The sequence below is a fragment of the Bison bison genome, unplaced genomic scaffold (assembly GCF_000754665.1).
Source record: "Bison bison bison isolate TAMUID 2011002044 unplaced genomic scaffold, Bison_UMD1.0 scf7180017864145, whole genome shotgun sequence".
In the NCBI taxonomy this organism is placed as follows: Eukaryota; Metazoa; Chordata; class Mammalia; order Artiodactyla; family Bovidae; genus Bison; species Bison bison.
Window position 1 is genome coordinate 3657069 of NW_011494717.1, and position 18767 is coordinate 3675835.

The 18767-nt window shown below is 35.9% G+C and overlaps 1 protein-coding gene across 1 annotated transcript in view; it reads left to right on the forward strand.

The window, feature by feature from the left end:
• Positions 1-6567: 6567 nt before the first annotated feature.
• LOC104989114 (tudor domain-containing protein 15-like) overlaps positions 6568-18767 on the forward strand; it is a 116600-nt gene continuing 104400 nt past the window's right edge. The window contains exon 1 of the mRNA XM_010840683.1: positions 6568-12805. Coding sequence (XP_010838985.1) covers positions 6568-12805 — 6238 coding nt within the window. The remainder of the gene's footprint in view (positions 12806-18767) is intronic.

The window sequence follows — 18767 nt, forward strand, 5'->3', positions numbered from 1 at the left end:
TGTGTTTTGCCTCTTTTGTCTCATGAAGAAAGCTTTAAGATTAGATTGTTTTCTACTAATTCTTTAGATGGTTTTAAAGAATTCTTTTATCTCCCTGTTTTTGCTCTCAGCAAAGCATTTTCTCAACCAGTATTTTGGTATGGATAATTGCTGTGTTTTCATTGTTTCATTGGTCACATTCATGAAAACTCAGTTCTCATGAGATAGTCTTATCCCATCATTGGGAGATACAGTTTCAACATATGAATTTAGGGGGAGAGGACACACAACCTTAGTCCTCATTAACTGGTAGGTGTATAAAAGGGTCCTGAGGCCAGATATTTGAGAACCGGTAATACACATTGTGTATTATATTTTAAAAAAGATCATCTGGTTACAGTGCTGAGAATCATCATGATTGAGAATAAGGTAGGGTTAAAGACAGAGCAGGAAGATAAGTTAGGGACTTAGCATTACAGATGATAGGAGTTTGGGCCAAGGTTGTAGCAGCAGAGATGGAAGAAATGTCAGAGTTTTTTTGTACTCTGGAGATGAATCTAGTAAGATTCCTTGATGGATTGTGTGTGAATGTGAAAGTCGCAGTCGCTCAGTTGTGTCCGTCTCTTTGCAACCCCATGGACTATACAGTCTATGGAATTCTCCAGGCCAGAATACTGGAGTGGGGAGCTTTTCCTTCTCCAGGGGATCTTCCCAACCCAGAAATTGAACCCAGGTCTTCTGCATTGCAGGCGGATTCTTTACCAGCTGAGCCATCAGGGAAACTGGATAGCTTCCACTTGGTAAAAAGTGGAGTCAAAGGTGACAATATATTTGGACTGAGGAAATCATTTTTTAAAATGTGGTAAATTATATTGACTTTTATATATTTTTAAATTGATTTCAATTTTGTTACAGCTTTATTTTTTGTAATATTTTAAATTAAAAAAAACTTGGTAGCCTCTTTTGTCTCATGAGGAAAACTTTAAGATTAGATTGTTTTTCTACTAATTCTTTAGATGGTTTTAAAGAATTCTTTTATCTCCCTCGGGTTTGTTTTTACTTTCAGTAAAGCATTTTCTCAACCAGCATTTTGGTATGGATAATTGCTTTTTTTTGTGGGAGGTTATTCTGTCCATTATGGGATATTTAGCAGCATCTCTAGCATATATTGGGCTTCCCAAGTGGCTCAGGTAAAGAATCTGCCTGCCAATGCAAGAGACGCAGATCCAATCCCTGGTTCAGGAAGATTCCCCTGGAGGAGGAAATGGCAACCACTCCAGTATTCTTGTCTGGGAAATCCCATGGACAGAGGAGCCTAGTGGGCTACAGTCCATTGGGTTGCAAAAGAGTCAGACACAACTTAGTGACTAACAAACAACTGGCATATGCCTGGTATATGCCATTGGGAACCCTGACCCTGGCCCAGTTATGATAAGTGAATATATCTCCAGATGTAGCAAATGTCCCCTATGGGACAACATTGTCCTTGATTAAGGAACTACTTCAGTAAAGAATGTTAACAAAATTGAAGTACTGATTTTGAAATATGCAATTTTAAAAGTACTCTATGCTGTTTTATTTTTACTTTATCAGTATCCTTAAAGACCTAAACCTAGAAACCATTTTGAATATATGGAGAATATAGGAGGAGGAAAACCAAGGCACAGATGCCTAATTTGATCCAGTCTTTTGGAACATGGTAACCTTGCCAGAATGCTAGTTAGAGTTTGACCAGAATTATCTTAAATTTTGAAAAAGGAAGAATAAGCTGATTCTATCCCATAAGGGTGCTTTTCCTATTTTTTTTGTTGTTGTTTAGATTTTTGATTTGTATCTTTCACTTTTTATTTCTTGTCCATGATTACATGGGTTAGTTGAAAGAGCAGTGTGAAACAGTGGGAGTAATGTGGGAGGAGAACTTGGAGAACTGGACTGAATCAGAAAATGTAAATTCAAGCTCCCTCCTGTATTTCCTTTATCTTTTTTCATTTGAAAAAATGGAAGTCTTATTGCAAAGATCTGTTAAACTAATGTGCAGAAAACTTTTTTTAAAAAATGTAAAGTGTTATAAGAAGCTCTTAATATAAGGAAAGAATTCAAATTTTTGTTAGAAAATTTACAAATCAAAAATTTAAATTACTTACATGACGCATTAAGAGTGGCATCATCTCTAATATGTATTCTGTAGAATCAGGGAATTTTAGTGTAGGAAGGGGTTTCCATATCAATTTTAATAGTTTTATGGATTGTATTTTCACAAACCTTAGCAGAACAGTGATACTTTGAATTTTTGACTTAAATTTAATTCATGAGTTTGTGAACTTTGAATTTAATTTTTAAAAATAGTCTACTTTTTAAAGAAATAAAATATTTCAATATGATATATTAAACTTAAAAGCAGTGATGAGCACTGATTGGTGCCATACAATTAATTTATTTAAATTGAGGCTCTACTGCATTTTTTTTTTTAACATTAAGAAAAAAGATTTATTGAGCTGATAAATTGAAAACAGCAAGAAATGGGGAGGTGACAACTAAATGCTTGGATAACTTCCTAATAGTCAATTTATAAACAAACCTTAACATACATTAAGAGGCAAATAGCATGACTCAAAAAAACACAATATGGGTTAAGTGATCTTCATATTTAAATAATTACTAGTGTCATCCTTGAATCCAAAATAATATGGATGTATTTTTTAATTGAAGTATAATTGACTTACTGTGTTTCAGGTATACAGCAAAATGATTAAGTTATTTGTTTATATTCAGATTATTTTCCATTTTAGGTTATTATAAGATATCAAAGTTCCTTGTCCTACACAGCAAACATTTGTTGCTTGATCTATTTTAAGTATAGGAGTGTGTATCTGTTAATCTCATACTCCTAATTTATCCCACCCCTGCCTTCCCCTTTGGTAACTGTCTGCTCTATTTTTGTTTGAACTTACCTGTATCTGATCATGTACTATTGTGAAAGTGTTACAAATGTCTGAGCCTAATTTTTCCCCTAATACTGTTACCAAATACAATATTAAGGAAAATTATATGATGGAGCTGCTAGAAGACTGTGTTCATCAGAATGATTTTATTATTCTCATTTACTGGCTTTATAATTGTATAAACTTATGAAATTATTGGGGCTTCCCTGGTGGCTCAGAAGGTAAAGAATCTGCCTGCAATTCAGGAAACCTGGGTTTGATTCCTAGGTTGGGAAAATCCACTGGAGGAGGGCATGGCAACCCACTCCAGTATTTTTGCCTGGAGAATCCCCATGGAAGAGGAGCCTGGTGGGTTACAATCCATGGGGAGGCAGAGTTGGACATGACTGAGCAACTTAGCACAGCACATGAAATTATTAGCATACCATTTATGAATCTAACTGATAGATATTTGAAGTTTTATATTTACTTTTTGCACCTTTAGATTAAGAAGGATTTCTACTATTGCAAAAAAAAAAAAAAATGTTCGAAAAACCCAAATTTAACTCAGCTCTCTCATCTTACAGATTTGGAATCTGATTCTAAGAAAACAGTTCCCCAAACTTCATACTGTTAATTGAGTCTCAAGTAAAACTCAAGCTTCCTGATATCCTAATCTTGTGTACAAAGTGTAAGTACTTTCTGTCAGTGTAATAATAATCTAAGGAATATAATACGGAATAGAGTTTGGATCTAGAACATCTTTAAGTTATATCCTTAAATAATTGTCCCTTGTATAAAATAATTGGTTTAGTTTTAAATTTCCTGTTGATGTTTTTTCCCTAATTTTCTCTGAATTGTTATAGTTTGATGATCTTCAGATACACGAGGATAGGAGCTTTATCCATGACCCAGTGAACCTTCTTCATGATCGTATTGAGCAAGCATTGGAGAGGCAGGTGCCGGAGGCTGATTGATAGTCATTGAATAAGTTCTGTCTACCTGATTAAGAATCTTTTCCATAGTGAGCCCTTCAATGCACATCACATGTGATCTACAAGTTTTATTCATGTGCCAAGTCTGAGAGGCTCATCCATATGCCTCTTCTTCAGATTTATTTTGTAACAAATCCTCCAGCCTTGTTCCTTCAGAATTGCTAATCATCCTGCAGAAACTATTAGCTGTGGCCTACTAATATGCATAGGTTGTTAACTGAAACAGTTTCTTCTTCAGGCAAAGTAGATGTACTGGTAGTCCTGTCAACTTCAATATCTCCTTTTATTTCTTTGGCAAGGACTCTCCTGGGTTGGGATACAGTGCTTTTGCGGTCCATTTCTGGAAGTTACTGGCATTAGGTGAGAGAGCATGTGCAGATCAAGCTTAGATTTTTTTCCCCCTTTCTCTGTGAATTTCTCCATGAGGCCACTTATTTTGTTTGAAGAAGGGACAGCGGTGTGGAGCAGCAGGCTTCTGGTAGTTGGGGTAACCTCATCACATAACTTCCTTTGGGCTTTTCTTTGGTCTATTTTGTATATACCACATTCGCTTCATCAAGGAATCCTTCTGGCTGCATCTGCTTTTTATATCTAAAGTGTGTGTGATTCCTGGAAGACTTAACTATTTTTATCCTTTTCCTATCTACTCAGGTGACCCTTTGGGTGAATACCAAGAAGAATGTTCTTGGTATAATCAAACACAGGATCCTTTCTTAATAATACTTGGTCTTCCCTTCATGTAAGGTATTATAGATTTATAAACTGACTAAAGTCTGGTAATTGAGTAGAGGCCTGTGACTTTAATTAAAGGCGGCTTAGTCTGATGAGAGTCTTTAATGTATTGCTCATTGATTTTTATTCTTAAGGACATCAGGGTCAAATGAGCATTGCCTGGAATCTCTGTAGATCAAGCCATGCTGATTATCACACCAAGTTAATTATCTGGGAGGAAATAAGAACCGTACTCAGTACCCAGATGAACCTACATCATTCCTCTTTCTCTAGCTTTCCAGTGGCCTGTTTCACTGTGTGGACTTGGGTCTTAAGTCTAAAAAAGGGCTTCTCTTCTCTTATCTCTGAGATAACAACATTTATACTTTGGTAAGATTTTATATTCCTGTCCTTCATGCTTGTTTTTCATCTTTTTATGCTTCTGAGTGTTTTGGGTATTTCACAAAATTTTCTTGTCTTCCATTCATCTTTATTTTGCATTGACTTTCCTCATAGCAGTAGGGACATTCCCAATGACTCTTATGTGTGGGTAGTTATTCCTGATTTCAGTTGTTGCATCTTAATGACTACTTAGTCATATAAAGGTGCATCATCCTCTTTTGGGCTTTTTAAAAATAGGAATCGAACTATTGAAAAACAATGTTTTGCTGTTTCCTTCAGTACAATGTTTATTCCTGAGGTGAGGGTTTCCTTGGTTTCTTTTAAGTGGTTCCCTCATTTTTTTTTAGCTCCAGTGTTTCTGTCTGTCTGTCTCTCATTCTCATAGAAAAAAAAATTGCCAACTATTAGAGTCAGGCTGGAGTTATGCTGTATCTTACCACAATAGATGTTGGTTCTTACCTGAATTTGGGGGCTATTTTATACTTCTTGAATATTTGACTTACAGTTTTTAGAATTCTAACAATCCAGAGAAACTTAGCTGGAGCCGTAGTTGTAGTAGAGAGCTTTGCCTCTGTGCTAAAGATTTATTTTCCTCTCCCCCACCCTCCACACTTTTTGTGGGTGCCACCCATGCCAGTGACAGAGGCTTCCCAGGTGGTGCTAGTGGTAAAGAACCACCTGCCAATGCAGGAAACATAAGAGATGCAGGTTCAATCCCTGAGTTGTCAAGATCCCCTGAAGGAGGGTGTGGTGACCCATCCAGTATTCTTGCCTAGAGAATCCCTATGGATAGAGGAGCCTGGCGGGCTACAGTCCATAGGGTTGCAAAGAGTCAGACATGACTGAGCAATTTGACACTTACACATGCTAGTGACAAGCCTGGATGTACTTAACCTGTCTCAGGGTCTTTCCATGCCTGGCTTTCATTACTGGTGTCCCAGCCTATCGTCTCAACTTGTTGCCCTCAGAGGAGGAACCTGGAGTTGTATAATGATGCTGATAGGGTCCACATACTGCCAATTGACACAAGGTAGGGAGGATAAACAGTGTGTCCCCTGTTGGGTAACCATCCACCCTTGCTTCTAGCACTCACCCCTTGGAATTATGGGTACTGGAAGAAGTCTGCATGAAGGAGTGTAGTTCTCTAGTAGACTTTATTTGGCTTTCTTCCATTACACAGTATCAGTCCAATATCTAGTAGAGATTTGTTGGTCTCTTGAAAAATACTGCCTTTTTTTTCTGTTTTCCAGTGATTATATTCATCTCCGTATTTTTAAACATATCTTGGTTATTTCAGTAGGATTTTTTGAAAGTGTGAAAGGCAGTGAGTGGTCAGATGCATTTTATTTATTTCGTCATCTTGTCCAATATATATAATTTTTACCAACATGTTCAGTTTGATAAATACAGACATGGAATTATTTTGATATTTAATATATGTTTACATACATGTAAGACTAATTTGGTTTATGTTTACATACATATAAGAGTAATTTCATTTAATTTTGACAACTGTCAGTCCAGAAGCTAATAGGTTCTTATTATTTGCTTTTTAGAAAATGGATCCTACATCTTTGTTACCAACCCTTTTAAATGTGGATCTGACAATATCACATGTAGAATGTCTTCCCAAGGACATTCTGGTGAAATTTCAAGGCAGAAATAATATTGAATGTGAGTTTGACTACCACATATTGCAGAGGGAAATACAGCATATTCAAAAAGGAAACAATAATGTAGACATTGATGACTTTTGTTTGGTAGAAGAAAGAGTATCAGGAGAATGGCAGAGAGGAAGAGTTGTGGAAAAGAAAAATGAACTCTATACTGTGCTCCTCATAGACCGCGGAGAGGAACTGAGAGTTGACAGTACACAAGTTGCTTCAGCCTGTGGCAACTTATTTGAGCTACCACCACGGGTAACATTTGGCATTTTGGCCAACATACTACCAGCTGGGGAAAAATGGTCTCCCAAGGCTTTGAATTATTTCAAGTCATTAGTAGGACTACAAGTGAAAGGTTGTGTACAAGCTGTTTTGCCTCTTCAGATGATTCTTCTTGAAGTGCCAAACATAATATCCCAGGTACTTGAATTACAATTAGGGAGACTCATTGATGGAGATTCATTTCGTCTTATTGTGGAAATGGTAAAAGAATTCCCCAAACAAATGCCAGATTCATTACACCATAAAAGACCTGAATCATCATTAAGTAATAACGATACTTTACTTGATATTCAGCATGTTCTGGATAATTTGCAACCATCTTTGTCAGTGGGCAGTACTGAAAGTGTAAAAGTATCATCTGCATTGAGCCCGAGTAAATTTTATTGCCAATTAATTAAATGGATTCCAGAGTTAGAAAACTTTACAACATGTATGACATTGCATTATGACATTATCAGCCAAGGAAGTGGTCCCACCTGTGATAATTTTGGACTACTTTGTGCTGCCAGAAGGAGAAATGGACAGTGGCATAGAGGAATTCTTCAGCAGCTTTTGCCCAATAATCAAGTGAGAATTTGGTTTATGGATTATGGCAGTACTGAGACTGTACCTTCAGTTCTTGTAAAGAAACTTAAACAAGATTTTATCTTAGTACCATTATTTTCATTTCCATGTTCTCTAACATGTTTACACAGTCCAGACAGAGCTACAAGAAAATTTCAACTGAGTATATTTAAACAAGCCTTGTTAGGACAGGTAGTATGTGCGCACCTTGATGGGTTCAATAAGGACGAGCATTTGTATTATGTAACCTTAGAAACTCAAGAGTCTACAATTAGTTCTAAGTGTCTGCTGAAGACTGTAGGCACACAAGTACTTTGTCCAGTGTCTGATTCAAAAATTTATAATAGGCTGAGGGCGACTAGTGCTTCTGAGGTAAACAGCTTTGCAGTTGAGAGTTTTATTGCAAACACCAAGCAGTCAATAGACTCTCTAAGTGAAAAAGATACTTTAAAAATAGATTTTCCTGTTAAAACTGTAGAAATGAAGATAGAAGCTGCCTACATAGCTTTTGTAGTGTATGTATTAAACCCATCACATTTCTGGGTACGTACTAATGAACATCAGAATGAATTTCAAGATATAATGAAAAATATAAACAAACATTATGATTTGTGTGAAAATGATGAACTGATTCTAAGAAATCCAGAACCTGGATTATTTTGTTGTGCTAGATATAGCAAGGATAGACATTTTTATAGAGCTGTCATCACTGAAATTAACGGTCATAAAATTAATGTTTATTTTTTAGATTATGGAAATACTGATTCCATACCATTTTTTGATGTAAAAATTTTGCTTCCAGAGTTCTGTGAGTTGCCTGCTTTAGCCATGTGCTGTTCACTTGCACATATATTTCCTGTTGAAGATTTATGGGTGAAGGCTGCTGTTGATTATTTTAAAAAAATTGTCCTGAACAAAGAAGTTTTGCTTCAGGTTATAGCAAAAAAAGATGACAAATATACTGTAAATATTCAGAGTATTGAAGCCTCAGAAAGTAGTGATATTGTCTCTCTTATGTTACAAGCTGGATATGCAGAATATTGGGAAGTAGAACCAGAATGTTGTCCAAAATTTGTAAGTGAGTATTCAGTGTTAAATTTAAAATCTAAAAACAAAGTTAAGAAAGTCATATCTGCCCTTGAAGGACCTCAGTCTAAAAGGTACTATTCAAATAAGCTAAAAGAAAGTAACTTGTCTTTGTTAAAGTCCCCACCTGTTAATTTCTCTGATTTTAAAAACCCTTTCACCTTGTCTTTGGGACCTGAGTCACCATGGCGTTATAAAGAATATGTGTTTAAACCAGGAACAATCCTTGAAGTTAAGTGTTCTTATTCTTGTGGCCCAGGTGACTTCTTATGCCAGCTGCAATGTCAGTTAGAAGACTTAAAATTACTAATGGAACAACTTCAGCATTATTATAGTGTTCATTCTGATCCTTATCAGGTTGGGCACATGGCTTGTGTTGCTAAATCCTCTAAAGATGGGAAATGGTATAGAGCTGCTATTTTGACTCAAATATCAAAAAAAGAATTTGATGTAGTACTGGTTGATTATGGTTACCAGGAAAGAGTTTTAATTAGAGATCTTTGTGCTATTAAGCCACATTTTCTTTCTTTAGAAGCCCAGGCCTTCAGATGTAGTCTTAACCATTTAGTTGAACCCATTAGTTGTAAAGTACTCAGTTGGTCGAGAGAAGCATGCAGAGACTTTGAGAATTTTATTTCTTCATCTAGAGGGTTATTGACTTGTGTCATCTGTGCCATAGTTCTTATATATCCAAACTGTTTAAGTAATTTAGTGGATTTACAGTCTCCATTTACTAGTGCAAAAGAATTTCTTATTCGTCATGGCTCTGTACAATATTGTACAGTATCAAAGCCATTTCCATCTTCAGTTAGTCTTTACAGTTACTGTTATTCTTCCTTCAATATAAAAGTTGGAAGTGAGGAAGAAATATATATATCTCACATATATAGTCCTCAAAAGTTTTATTGCCAACTTAGTAGAAATAATAAAGACCTAGAGATGATAGAAACAAAAATCAGGGAAATTAGTTACCTCAGTGATTGCCCCAAATATAATTTTAGTAAAATGAGATTATGTATAGCTAAGTATGTAGAGGACGGTCTCTCTTACAGAGCTTTATCAATGCCAACAGATTCATTATCTGACATCCTGGTGTATTTTGTGGACTTTGGAAATAAGCAGTTAGTAGAAGAAAGTATGTTGAGGGCTGTTTCAGATGAATTTCCAGAGTTGCTGTTTACACCTATGCAAGCTATTAAATGTTTTTTGTCAGATCTTAGCGATGTAGATATTCCAGCAGAAATCAATAACTGGTTTGCAGATAAATATCTTGGAAAACCATTAAGGGCAAAAATACTGTCCAGGGAGCCAGATGGCCAGTTTGGTGTGGACTTATATGATGGATATCAACATATAAATCAGAAAATTAAAATGTTGCTTCATGCTTATGGAAAAAAACATTGTGACCAAGCACAGTGTGTGAAAAAGGATCATAAAACAAATGAGAATAAAAAGGAGGCTGTTGCCTTGAAAGGCAAAATAGAAAACAACTATCACCATAACGTAAGTAAAACTAGTCTGATAACATATTCTGAAAGCAAAACACATCAGCTAATGAATCCCAGAAGTATGTATGCTAGGCTTTTGAAACCATCAGTTTGCTGTAAAGTGGAACCTGTGTCAAAAAACAAGGTGAAGTCTTTGCAAGATGAACTTAAAGATGTAAAAATTGTCCCTGGACTTGCACATATTCTTGATGAACATGATGTGGGCCAACAATCAGTAAAGGTTGTATCACAGTCTTTTATCAGAGAATTAAATCAAGCAGCCTCAAAAAACATATATAGTCATGCCAGACCACAAATTAAAGACCTTCCTCAACCCAAGATTTACTTGAATGCCAGCGTTAAAGGATATGTTTCTAATATAAGTAATCCAGCGAGTTTCCATATTCAGCTTGCTGAAAATGAAAATGTAATCATCAGACTAGCGGCTGCTCTAAATGCAAGAAGAGCCAGTATAGTGAGAGAGAGAATATCAGTTAAACCCATGGTGGGAGATCTTGTAGTTGCAGAATACTCTGGTGACAATGCCGTTTACAGAGCAGTTATTAAGAAAATTTTGTCAAGAAATTCTTATGAAGTGGAATTTATTGACTATGGTAACACTGCAGTAGTAAGCACATCTAAAATTTATGAAATTAAGAAGGAATTCTTAACCATTCCTCAGCTAGGAGTTCATTCTTTCCTTAGTGGAGTCAAGTGGAATGAACCTAATGAAATATGGGACAGAAAAACTGTGGATTATTTTGCTTCAAGAGTAAGTAACAAAACAGTTTCCTGTGAGTTTTTGAAAAGGCATGAACAGAAATGGGAAGTAAATGTAATTTGTGATGAAAAATGTGTCATTAATGAACTAGTGAAATGGACAGCATGCTTGAAACTACAGAAAACAGTATTACAAATGCCTCAGGTTGTCTCTCAAAAGGTGGGCCCTGTTGATAATGAAATGAAGAAAGGAGGATCAAATGGATATGAAGGTTCTGTGATCCTTCAGCCATCCTACCAACAACTGGTTAGTATTCCTTTTGAAGAGTTAAAACCTGGACAACTTGAAAAGGCTGAAATACTTCATGTTTCAAAAAGTGGAACGTTTTATGTGAAGTTATCTAAAAATAAAAAGATTTTATCAGATTTAACAGTATTAATTACTAAAGAAGTAAGAAACCCTGATTTTTTATCGGTGGAAAATATTGAGAAAGGCTTGGAATGCTTGGCAAAATCTAAGAACACTTTTCAGTGGTATCGATCAAAAGTAGATAAGTATGTTGATGAGAAAGTGCTTGTTTTTTTAGTAGATCGTGGTAAGTATGAAATAGTGCCTTTATGTAATACTAAGGTGCTTAATAATGAAATCAGAAATATTCCAAGACAAGCTGTGCCTTGTAAATGGATTTGGTTTGAAAATTTTAGGAAGATGCCATTTGAGTCCATTGTGGGTTTGTTTGCTCATTTGGAAATAAAGATCCTTTTCCTGAAATATTTAGACTCTGCTTGGAAAGTAGACATTTTGATAGATGGTCTGTTACTTTTGGAATATTTAAATTTAAATACAGTTCATGTTGAAGAAAACAAATTTAGATCTTCAGGAATTATTTGTAGTGTTGAATCTAAGACTCCTGTATCACCGTGTACCATAAGATCATTTACTTGGACACAGCTTCAAAATGGTAGGCAATATTTTGGTATTGCCACTGCTGTTTCAGATCCATCAGACTTCTGTGTTCAGTTGGAAGATTTCTTTGACACAATGAAATCTCTCTTTATGTTGCTTTCTGATCTACCAGAAGACTTACAAACAGTGCCTCAAGAGCATATAATTCCCGGTTCTGGTTGTTTGTTCAAATATGAATCGGAAGATCAGTGGAATAGAGTAGAAATTTCCGAAGTCTCTGATCAGAATTTACTTCTTACATTGATTGACTATGGATTTTCTGTTTACATACATTATTCAGATATAAAAAATCTTAAAGTTGTTCCTGAAGCACTTCTGAATTTGCCGAGGCTAAGTTACCCTTGCATCTTACATGGTATCTTACCTGCTGAAGGGAGACATTGGAATGAAGAAGCCAAAAGATTTTTTCAAGATTTCCTGAGTAAACCAGGCTTAGTGTTTCAGTTTAGGGAATACAGTTTTGAAACAAAACTGAAGGTAGACATCATTCATGAGAAAAACAATTTGGCAGACGTGTTAGTTGCCTCTGGTCTTGCAATTTATTCTAAAGATTCAGCTCATCTTGACGCAGTTACTAGTACTGGATCTATTGAAGTCCAATATAAGTCAGAGAGTAAGCGTATTTGCCAATTGTTAGATCAAAATAATTCCAAAATAGAAAATATAAATTGTACATGCACTGAGAAGCAAGTGCTAAAAAATCAGAAAACTATAAAGAGGAAAGACATCTATAAACACCTCTTAAGGAAAAGCCATATTACTAGAAGATTACAGTCTGGAAACTCAGTACTGAGGAGGAAGAAGGTTGATACTGGAAAACATAATCCCCAAAGTACCATTACATTTGATACATGTGCAACAGCTTCATTTTGGGAACTACCTAATGGTTTGAAGAATAACACCAATTGCATTGAAACCATTTTTGCAAAGCTAAGTGAAGGATTGCAGGAAAATAATACAGTGGACTTAAGAACAACAGGAAAAGCACTGCATGTTAATGAAGTAATGGTATCAAAACATTTGAAAGGTAAGTGGACATTTTTAAAGAAATCATTCTTTTTTGTAGATTTTGTAGATTCTATTTTTGATTATTTAAAGGTTTGTTATTTACTAAAATTATTCAAGTTGAAAATGCCCTGCAAGATTTTACTAAAAATTTGAATAAATGGATAACTAGAAGAGATCACTTGAATTATAAAATGATGCTTTGCTATTTTTACCTTTTATGAATGCTTTGTGAATGTAATGAAGGTAGAGGATTTGAACCACATATGCATGAACACGTGCATGACATTTTGCAAACTTCAGGGGTTTCTCAAAACTCCTGAAGGTCCACAGATCTCAGATTGATCTTACTACTGTTAGAGAGTTTCCTGGGTGCATTTTGAAGGTGCATTATACTTTGATTCTTATCACATTAAATATATCTTGAGGTTTTTTGAATGTGATTTTTAGCATATTGACAATGTAATTAAACTTGTAGAATAAAATGACTCTAGCATATTCATCTGAAAACTTTTAGACATCAAGCTGTTTGTAAACATTAAATTTTTAATAGCCTATGTGCTAGAGTTAAAATTTTAATATTCTGTGTGGAATATTATCTTTTTTTTGCTTATGCATGTTATATTTCATTTTATATATGAATTAGTGAGGATTTATAGGTTATAAAGAATACTCTATGCTTAATGCTCCAACTTGTATATTATTCCACATTATAACTAGTATAACAGGTTACATTGTTTCAATGAATGGAGGTATCTTATTTTTAATATATTTTAGAAAGAATATTTCATTTGAATTCATATTAGATGTTTTATAGTGAATTGATAAATGCTGTAATATGGGCCCTTTTTTTCTAATTTTTGAATCACTCTTTTATCATAGTAGCAATAATGGTCGAATGCTTATTATGTTCCCAGGTACTAGGTGGAGTTATACATATTAGCTTATTTAAAGCTTTCCACCACTCTTTTAAACTTTACTAAAATGTAAACTAATAACTAGTATCCTACTTCCTTGCCTGAATTCAAAACCACCTTACAGAGACAAGCAGAAAGACAATTGAGCAATATACTACATTTATTAAAAACAAAACAATATTTTAATGTGGCTTACATACATGGGTATATGGGTTTCCCAATACTCAATCTATAATATAGGCTTAACCCACGTAGGCACAGAGGAGAGTTTCTCCATGAGGGCTTACCCATGTAAAATTTACAGCTTGAGGTAGCCATATCTATAAAGGGAGAGAGGAAGGAGGAAGAGACTAATAAAACATAGATCTTTCTCACTGTAAATGAAACAGATTGCCTCGACTTCTCGAGTATGAGTAAGGATGGAATGAGACCAGAGGGCTGTTAATCTAGGAATGTGCCTCAATCATGAATACTTCACATGGAGGAAGATCAGGAATGAGAAGTGTCCTTCTCCCCCAAAATTATTATGAATATTTTACACTAAGGCTCAGGGAAATTAAGTTAATTGCCCATGGACATAGAGCTGGTAAGTAAGAAACTGAAATTTTAAATTCAGATTTCTCCAACTACAGAGTCTACTTTTGGCCATTATTTATACTTTAAAAAATTGTTTATTTTAGAAAGAGTTTTTCTATAAAACTCCTGACCATCAGTCCATTCATTTTGGCACTTACATATCTTTTATTGTTCCTTTACCTGTGAACGTTTTTGCTTTCTTTGTTTTGCTCATCAAATTCTTTAAGATCCCACTTTTGGTCACCATGTCTATCCCACCTCCTGCATCCTTAGCACACAGTGAGTCAAAAACTTAAAGTGTTGAAAGTAACAGTTATAAAAGGAGTTAGAGAATCAAACATTAAATTATACTTCTAAAAAATTTGAAGTCCCTTCTAAGGAAAGATCATAACTTCAGTGATACAAAAATACATGGTTTTATGGACAAAGAATAGCACGATAGATTTGCTATCATCATAGTTTTAAAACAAAACAAAATAAGAAAACAACATAAACTGATTTCATTGCCTGGAGTGCAATCTGGGTTCTACCTGTATTACTTATCCAAGGGCGATAGTAACAACTGCTGTTCGCTACTATTATTGGCTGTAGCTTGTCTGAGTCTAGAGCAAAATAGTTTTAGTAGTTCTCATTTGAAGATAATCAATACTTGAGAAACTTTCTTGACTATTAAAAATGTTAGCAGAGGGACTCTAACAGCCATGCTTTTCAAGCTAGGCTTTGCATTGGCGTTAAGAAAGGATGTTTTCTTTTTTTAAAATTCTGATGCCTGTGTGTCAGTTTTACAGATTGTAGATTGTTTTAATTGGTCAAACTGTGGCCTTGCCATTAGGATTTTAAAGCTCCCCAAGTGATTCTGATATATAGCTAAGGTACAGAATTGCTATTCTAGAAATTACTATAGATAGCTTCTTGAATTGTGGAGAAAATAGTAATTTTGTATTTTTATGTGGAGAAAATGTTTAGAATTGTTTCTGTATTTGGAGTCCAGACTATACATAATAAGTCAGACTAATCCTCTGCTAAATCTAATTTAAGGTAATGGACATTGTATTAGAAATGGCCTAGAAGTATATAATGCATTTATTTCTTCTTGCTCAGGTATTGTTTTAGTTATAGAAGTTTGTTGTTGTTCAGTTGCTAAGTCATGTTTGACTCTTTGCGATCCCATGAACTGCAGCACACCAGGCTTCCCTGTTCTTCACCATCTCCTGGATTTGCTCAAACTCATGTTCATTGAGTTGGTGATACCATCCAACCATCTCATCCTTTGTCAGCCCCTTCTCCTCATTCCCTCAATCTTTCTCAGCATCAAAGTCTTTTCCAATGAGTCAGCTCTTTTGCATCAGGTGGCCAAAATATTGGAGCATCAGCTTCAGCATTAGTTCTTCCAATGAATATTTGGGGTTGCTTTCCTTTAGGATTGATTGGTGTGATCTTGCAGTCCAGGGGATGCTCAAGAGTCTTCTCCAACACCACAGTTCAAAAGCATCAATTCTTCAGTACTCAGCCTTCTTTATAGTCCAACTCTCACATCCATACATGAGTACTAGAAAAACCATAGCTTTGACAATATGGACCTTTGTTGGCAAAGTGATGTCTCTGCTTTTTAATACACTATCTAGGTTTGTCATAGCTTTTCTTTCAAGGAGCAAACATCTTTTAATTTCATGGCTACAGTCACCATCTGCAGTGATTTTGGAGCCCAAGAAAATGAAATCGTACTTTTTCCACTTTTTCCCCATCTATTTGCTATGAAGTGATGGGACCAGATGCCATGCTCTTAGTTTTTTGAATGTTGAGCTTTTTCACTGTCCTTTTCATCAAGAGGCTCTTTAGTTCCTCTTTGCTTTCTGCCATTAGCTTGTAGAAGTTGCTGCCTCTAATATTTAGACAAATGTCTAGATTTAACCTTATAGTAGGCTAAATGGCACCCCACTCCAGTACTCCTGCCTGGAAAATCCCATGAACGGAGGAGCCTGGTGGGCTGCAGTCCATGGGGTCGCTGAGGGTCGGACACGACTGAGCGACTTCACTTTCACTTTTCGCTTTCATGCATTGGAGAAGGAAATGGCAACCCACTCCCGTGTTCTTGCCTGGATAATCCCAGGGACGGGGGAGCCTGGTGGGCTGCTGTCTATGGGGTCGCACAGAGTTGGACACAAATGAAGTGACTTAGCAGCAGCAGCCTACTATAACATATGAATATTTAAATGTTCAAGGCAATTGTTTTTATTTACAGACTGTTTTCTCCAAAATAAAAATTACTAGTCCTTCTCCAGGATGTTTTTACAGGGTTCTTTTGTTTTTGTTTTATTGGTGTGGTTGGTTGGTTGGTTACTTGCTTTTTTATTTTGCTCTGGAAGTCCTGTAACAATTATTTCAAAAAGAATCTTCATGTGAACTGTGCTTGCGTGCATGCTAAATTGCTTCAGTCTCGTCCAACTCTTTGTGACCCTAAAAATGTAGCCCACCAGGCTCCTCTGTCCATGGGATTCTTCAGGTAGGAATACTGGAGTGGGTTGCCTTGCCCTTCTCCAGGGGAATCTCCTGATCCTGGGACCGAATCCACATCTCCTGTGGCTCCTGCATTGTAGGCAGATTCTTTACTGCTGAGCCAGATTCTTTTCTCATTTGGGTTATTACAGAATATTGAGTAGAGTCCCTTATGCTACACAGTAGATTCTGAAGTGAAAAGTGCTCAATCTTGTCTAACTTATGAGATACCCCCCTACCCCCACCACCATGGACTGTAACCCACCAGAATCCTCTTGCCTGTTGAATTTTCTAGAAAAGAATACTGTAGTGGGTTGCCATTTCCTTCTCCAGGGGATCTTCCAGACCCAGGGATTGAATCTGCATCTCTGGTGTCTTCTGCTTTGGCAGGAAGATTCTTTACCACTAATGCCACCTGGGGTCCTGCGTGTAAGCTTTATCTCTGACTTACATCACTTATGATAAACTTCAGTTCATTCATGTTGCTATAAATGGCATTTTTTCATTCTTTTTAATGGCTGAGTAATAGCCCATTGTATATATTACTACATCTTTATCCATTCATCTGTAACTGTACCAATTTGCATTCTTACCAACAGTGTAGGAAGGTTCTCTTTTCTCCATACCCTTTCTAGCATTTACTGTTGTAGGTTTTTTTTTTTTTTTTTTTTTTTTTTAATCATGGCCATTATAACAAGTGTGAGGTGATATCTCATGGTAATTTTGGTTTGCATTGCTCTAATAATTAGTGATGTTGAGGATCTTTTCATGTGTGTAAAGGTTTCCTTTGTGGTGCAAAAGCTTTTGAGTTTAAATTGGTCCCATTAGTTTTTTTGTTTTTATTTTCATTTCTCTAGCAGATGGCCTGAAGAAGATATTGCTGTGATTTCTGTTAGGGCGTGTTCTGCCTATGTTTTACTCTAAGAAAAACAGTGATATTTGTTACAGTGATGTTTTCGGGTTTGTGCCAATACCTGTTGTTTTTATGACTGTAGCTTTGTAGTATAGTCTTAAGTCAGGGCACCTGGTTCCTTCAGCTCAGTTTCTCTCAAGATTGCTTTGGTTATTAGATGTCTTTTGTGTGTCCATACAGATTTTAAGGTTTTCTTGTTATAATTCTGTGAAAAATGCCATTGGTTACTTGATAGGGATTGCATTGAATCTGTAGTTTGCTTTGGTAGTATAGTCATTTTGAAAATACTGATTCTTCAAGTCCAAGAACATAGTTTATATTTCCATCTGTTTATGTAATCTTCAATTTCTTTCATCAGCATCTTGTAGTTTTCAGAGTACATGTCTTTTGTTTTCTTAGGGTAGGTTTATTCCTAGGTAATTTATTCTTTTTGATGTGATGGTAAATGGGATTGTTTCTTTAATTTTTTTCTAATCTTTTGTTGTTAGTGTATAGAAATACAACAGATTTCTGTATATTAATTTTGTATCCTGCAACTTTACAGAATTCATTGATGAATTCTAATAGCTTTCTGGTACCATCTTTCAGTTCAGTTTAGTCGCTCTGTCATGTCCAACTCTTTGCGACCCCATGAATTGCAGCATGCCAGGCCTCCCTGTCCATCACCAACTCCTGGAGCTCACCCAAACTCATGTCCGTCGAGTCGGTGATGCCATCCAGCCATCTCATCCTCTGTCGTCCCCTTCTCTTCCTGCCTCCAATCCCTCCCAGCATCACAGTTTTTTACAATGAGTCAACTCTTTGCATGAAGTGGCCAAAGTATTGGAGTTTCAGCTTTAGCATCATTCCTTCCAAAGAACACCTAGGACTGACCTCCTTTAGGATGGACTGGTTGGATCTCCTTGCAGTCCAAGGGACTCTCAAGAATCTTTTCCAATACCACAGTTCAAAAGCATCAATTCTTCGGTGCTCAGCTTTCTTTATACTCCAACTCTCACATCCATACATGACCACAGGAAAAACCATAGCCTTGACTAGACGGACCTTTGTTGACAAAGTAATGTCTCTGCTTTTGAATCTGT